Source organism: Camelina sativa, chromosome 7 (genome assembly GCF_000633955.1).
Source record: "Camelina sativa cultivar DH55 chromosome 7, Cs, whole genome shotgun sequence".
Classification (NCBI taxonomy): domain Eukaryota; kingdom Viridiplantae; phylum Streptophyta; class Magnoliopsida; order Brassicales; family Brassicaceae; genus Camelina; species Camelina sativa.
In genome coordinates, this window is record NC_025691.1 from 32300459 (window position 1) to 32306334 (window position 5876).

At 33.8% G+C, this 5876-nt stretch overlaps 2 protein-coding genes across 2 annotated transcripts in view; both read right to left on the reverse strand.

Moving 5' to 3' along the window:
• On the reverse strand, positions 653-5870 carry LOC104703832 (lysine-specific demethylase JMJ25-like). The gene is made up of 6 exons (XM_010419915.2): positions 5535-5870; positions 5164-5457; positions 5019-5091; positions 4856-4941; positions 4640-4759; positions 653-1012 (listed from the first exon to the last, which is right to left on the reverse strand). Exons 1-6 carry the CDS (start codon positions 5790-5792, stop codon positions 926-928), a joined length of 918 nt encoding a protein of 305 aa, XP_010418217.1. The 5' UTR covers positions 5793-5870; the 3' UTR covers positions 653-925.
• The window catches only part of LOC104705181 (lysine-specific demethylase JMJ25-like), a 9456-nt gene continuing 9388 nt past the window's right edge, over positions 5809-5876 (reverse strand). Inside the window, exon 8 of the mRNA XM_010421155.2 lies at positions 5809-5823. Within this exon, the coding sequence (XP_010419457.1) occupies positions 5809-5823 (15 nt within the window). The remainder of the gene's footprint in view (positions 5824-5876) is intronic.

Here is a 5876-nt window from a genome sequence, read left to right on the forward strand (position 1 = left end):
GGGGGGGGTTTAAAGAGTGTGAATCTTTTTATTTAAGACGTTACTTAGGCACTAATTGCGGTTTATGTTTTTGGTATGTTTTTTTTTTTATTCGGGAACACACTAAGTTCATTTTCTTTTATTCCGTTGTGTCCAAACATTTTTTTTTTTTTTACTTATGTAATAAAAGTATGATTTTATTTATAGAAAAATGTCATTTCAATAATGAACTTTCAGATTAAATTTTGGTCATTTAAACCATGAATTTGATATTTAAAACATCAGTTTTAGTTGATTAGTTTTTAATATATTAAATTTTGTTGACTAAGCAAAAAAAAATATAATGTTAAATTTGATAATTAATGAAAATTTTGTTTGACAAATGAATTTTCAAATATAAATCATTTAAACCATGAACTTTCAAATTTAGATTATATTTGGGAGAATAGATATACTACTGTCTTTGAAGCTGATTATAATACATACACGCCATTAGTACAAATCATTAGGTTAGAACCTTTTAGAGTTTAGGAAAATATAGTTTAAAAGCTTAGAAAACGTCATGATTGTGTTATTTTGGTGCCGATGCCTTTATGTTTGAATTATGTGAATGATTAACCATTTTCTAAAAAACAAATTATGTGAATGTTACATGTTTAAAATTAAAATATAAAAGTATTAGTCGCAAATACAATATAATTATTCTTTTAAAGCAAAGCCTATACCTCCTCTCCTCTATATAGATAATACATATGACAAACAAAGTCTCTTTGCTAATCTGATCATAGAGAAATGCCAAATGCAGATCTTCAGTTGACAGGTCTCCATGGCTTTTTATTCTATCATCTATAAGGAACCTGAGAATTGTACGCAGCTTAATGCACAACAACAAAGGAGCTGATATAGCTATTTAGGTCACAGGACATTTACAAACAGCAGTCTTCAACTAGTAGAGCATCAGTCGGGTCTCTTCAGGTAATGTTTCAAGTTCGTTGAGAGCTTGCTCGATTGCATAGATAACCATCTTCTTTATCTGTTAAAATGAACAGAACAGTGAATCAATATACAAAAAGAGAGAACTAATTAATTTGGGTTTCATGACAAAAGAGCCAAAACAAATAGAGAGCTAACCCTAGCCTATTGATGATGTCTCATCCTTTTACAAAAGTAAAATCTTCCACAATCAAGGTCGACACTAACTTCATTTTGGTTAAATCGTTAGATTGTTGACCATGTGTGCAATAACTTCTATTTATATATACATATAAACTCTTTTTTTTCTTCAACACGTTGTCAATTTTTTCAACTTTACCATTTATCTCCAAAAAAAAATAAAAAAAGCAAATCACTCATACCAGATAAAAATATTACGGAATATAAATTTTATCTTCTAAATGTTTTCACGGGCGCATACATTACATTTTTAAATTTCTAAATATAGATTTGGAATCCTCGTCGCAAGGAATTCAGTTTGATATATTATTCATTAATAGTTTACGAATTTGACACACCTGAGTAAAAAAGAAAAGATATTACATATACCTTTTCTAATTTCAGCCCCTAGGTTTGATGATTTCTATAGAAAGATTGCAGCCTTAGCGAAACAACTTATCATTTTCTACGAATTTTTTCTTTATTGAGCAAAATTCTATTTATATTTCTTCTCGGGAAATTTTTCAATTCTATCATTTGTTTGACAGCTTAAACTAGGTTTCATTTTATATAGGTTTTCGGTCTCTTAATCAAAATCGGTCACGGGTGCCGCCGGAATGGTAGGTGGCTGCTTAATCTCATCCCAGAGTCTAATCTCTTTGTATTGCTTTTTTCAAAGAAAAAAAAAGAAGAAGAAGAAAGGGGTCGACTTAGGCTCCTTCCCTTCCACTCCATAGAGACTAGATAGTTTCAATCACTTTTCTTTCTTTGGAATATATATTATATGATTTGGTATCCCAACCATAGGCTCTTTATGACTTTTTCAAACTTTCAATCACTTTCTATTTTTGGATAAAAGGGAATCCCCGTTGTTGCAAAATGTGACTCCTCGTGTATTCTTGCTAGTTAAGACATTTACATGTCAAAATTTGTTCAATTGCTTATTAATTTAACTTTGTGGACATTTTTTTCTAGTAGTATAGGCAACTACAAGCCATGACCATCCATGCCACATGTAAAGACCATCCACTGAGAATCCACGGTGCTCATGCTGCAGTTGGCAGATATTCTTTCCAGTATTTACATGTCTAAACTTGTTCAATGGCTTATCAATATAACTTCACAGACATTTTTTCTAGTAGTTTAGGTAATTACAAGCATGACCATCCACTACACATGTAAAAACCATCCACTGAGAATCCACGATGCTCTGACTGTGGACTTCATAAATTCTTGCCAGTTAAGACATTTACATGTCTAAAACTGTTCAATCACCTATTAATATAACTTCGCTGACATTTCTTCTAGTAGTATAGGCAACTACAAGCACGATCATCCATCACACATGTAAAGACCAACTGAGAATACACGGTTCTCAGACTATGGACTCCATATATTCTTGCCGGTTAAGAGAATTACATGTGTAAGATTGTTCAATCACTTATCATTATAACTTCGCGAACATTTTTCTAGTAGTTTAGGCAACTACAAGCATGATAATCCACTACACATGTATATACCATCCGCATTGCTCGCCCATTTTATTTTCGTCAACTGAAATCTCATTATTGTAGATGGATACTGCGATATTTGTATCGACGAAGATTTAAGATTACTACACCTAGTACTCATGATGTTATTCAACCACCATCTTTCCACCAATTGAACCACATTGTGGAGAAAACATGAGTTCGGGCTAGACTTCCGGTATCATCTAAGATCTAGTACAATTGGACCTAAATTTTTCGATCGAGTTGAATTATGTGCTAGTTGAAACCACATTGTGATGGAGACAAGTCTTGGATCCAAGATATTTGCCATCATCCAAGCTCTGAGATCGCCAACCAAATATTTTCGACATTAATCGAAAGCTTTAACTTTTGTTATTTCTGTAGATTTTTTTCCCTAATTTAGTAAAACCCCCTTAGTTAATTAAAATACAAGAACAATCCAAGCAAAGTACTATATAGACAAAGACTTCACAAAAAAAGCAATTAAAAGCAGGTAAACATATATCAAGACATTGACGAGTTTTGTTTCCACGAACTTGAGGTTCTTTCATTAAGACACATTGTTGTGTTCAATTTATTAATCCTTGAGAAGAAATTGAAGTCGCTTACACGTACCAATAAACCACCACAAAAGCCAACAAGATTGATCGTATGATCCCACGAGACCACACCACGCCATGCCGGATATGCCACGATTTGAGGAGTTGGTAGTAAATCAAGAGCTAGCCGCTAGCCATTCATAAGATGCATTGGAAACCTTATGTGTGTAAGACGACGGCCACCAACAATCTCGGAAAACTGAACGAAGTGCATTAAATACACCGATCTTTATTCGGTAAGGCAACAAGGGTCTTATGGCCTTTAAAACTTGAATCTCTCATTAATTGCAAAGACAAGGGTCTCAAATGCATAGAGAGGTCCACTCTGTCATCCAATCCCTCGATGTTCTATTTTGAGAAAAGCCTTCTTGTAACCCATCCTTCTTTGTGTTGTAGAGGCAATGTAGAAGTCTTCAATCTCGACCGGATTTGTGTAAATCGATAAAATTTATCGATGATTCGACACCAAATTCAATCCCCGAAATTGCATATTGTTGATAGAAGGGGGGAAAAAAGAGTTTTGGTGTTGCATTGGTCAGTGAAGACTATAACACAACCCAAGTCTAAAGATTTTTTAATTTTTATTTTTGAGGCCGATCACAATATTTTGCATAAGACCTCACTAGTTTTCAATGTAAGTGTTTACGTTTACAAAGAAAAAAAAAACATTAAAACAAAAACACACACACACACTTTTTTTACTTTTTATGAAATATACACGAAACACATTTGCTCAAACAAACAAACAAACATACCATTCATACATTGAAGCTTACTTAGAAAAAGAAATTAAAAAACAATTTAAGCTTTTAATAAGATTAGGTTATCAATTAGATCGGATATCCAGTCATTAGGTGATTAACCTTAATGTTATTAGGTAGAAGAGATGGGTATTTGGTTAATTGCTTTCTAATTATAAAAAAAATAAATATTACCCGAACTAAAACCAAAACAATCTATCCAATATTTGGATTGAAATTTTTTTGGCTCAATCCCCGTCCAATTTGGGGAAAAAAGGTAAAACAAAAAAATATATATAATAAAATACTGAGTTGATAAAATATTTAAAGTCTACCTTAATATATATTTATTAATATAATATATTTAAGTATATATATATCTGTTTTTTAAAAAAATATTTTTTAATTGGAAAAAAGCAAAGTTTGGTAATTTTGTTTGACTTATGTCCAGTCAGTGATTTGGGGTTTTGTACGGCAACTACGTTTTAAAAAACATAAAAAAAAAAAAAAAAGGATTGAGTTGGTTTTGGTTTGGTTCAAATGCCCATCTCTCCTATTCAGAATATCCTTAAAAAAAAACCCATCCGCATCAAGCATATGAACATGCTCACACAACCAACAAAAACAAAAAATAAATGGTAAAGAGATAAAGACTTACCTCAAGTTTGTCCTCTCTGGCCTTGTGGTTCTTGGGAAGTTGGCGAAACTCTTCAGTCAGACGCAGACACTCATGGATGTTCTCTGGTGACACAAAGTCAACTGCAACTTTTGTACACGACTGTTCCCAATCACACACACACACACAAATTAGATTTTTCAATAAAAAGCAAATTGTACAAGTAGAAGAAGAAGAAGAGAAAACCATTCTGTTTACCTTTAGATTCCGAACTTGATGCGGACAACCCGCAGGAATAAATACCGCTTCACCTAGCTTTTGCACAAATGTCCATGGCTCGATCCCTACGGTTTCAAACAAAACATTTAGCTCGTCAATATTGACTCACGATACATCATCTCCAAGTAACTTGGTTACATACCAAATTCCGCCTTGAGTTTTCTTTTGTGCTCTACGGTTAAATAGCATGCCTGGTCATGTATCGGATGATAAACCTGAAAAGAAGAAATCATCAGTACCCCGAAATTAAATTCATTAAAAGTTGTTGCAGAGGTCAGTATTGTTACCTTTGTAACTGGACAACAATAAGTGTGTCTAAATTCTTTGCAATGCTTTCTTAGATACTCTTCTAACTTAGGAACATCTTCTCTCCTAAATATGTCCCAAAGAGCACTGCCAGTTTCTTCATTTTCACTGCTCAGAATCTCTGGCAAGTTCAATTCTTCTTCCATTTCACTACGGTCTCCAGTGCTCTGTTCTTCAAACTTGTCCTGTTCCTTATGTTTTTGTTTCAGAGCTTTGACTGCGGATATCTGTTCTTGACTTAGGGTTACTTCAGCAGTATGCGTCAGAATATTCACCTACATGAATTTAAAGTGAGTCACTGGACCAATTAAACCAAAACCAAGAAATAAAACAAATTAAATGAAATTTTTACCGCGTCTGACATATCACAGTGAAGCTTAGTCACTGAATCCCCTCTACCGAGCTCATCAGGAATCCCATAGGCAATGTAAGTTTTTGGACCCAAATCTGGTTTGATAAGTCCTTCCGGAAGCTTTGCTGCGATGTTAAGAATCCCGGTTCTAGGATCGCTATATTCTTGGAAAGGTAGTGCGGATATGAACTCGTCACAGTGACGAGGTAAAAGATCTTCAAACTTGTCAGAAGGAGGCCAGTCCTTTAGCTTCAACATCTCAGGCCAGTAGTTTTCATATGTTCTTCCTCTACTATAACCATCAAAGAAGTGACGTGTATTGATCTCCACCTCACAATTAGC

Excerpts from the sequence above, each read along its gene's own strand:
- LOC104703832 (XM_010419915.2), bottom strand. The coding sequence starts at position 5,792 with ATGTTGAAGCTAAAGGACTGGCCTCCTTCTGACAAGTTTGAAGATCTT. Across the intron at positions 5,092-5,163 it reads ATTGTTGTCCAGTTACAAAG|GTTTATCATCCGATACATGA; the intron begins GTAACAATACTG and ends TCTTCTTTTCAG. Across the intron at positions 1,013-4,639 it reads CCAGAGAGGACAAACTTGAG|ATAAAGAAGATGGTTATCTA; the intron begins GTAAGTCTTTAT and ends TCATTTTAACAG.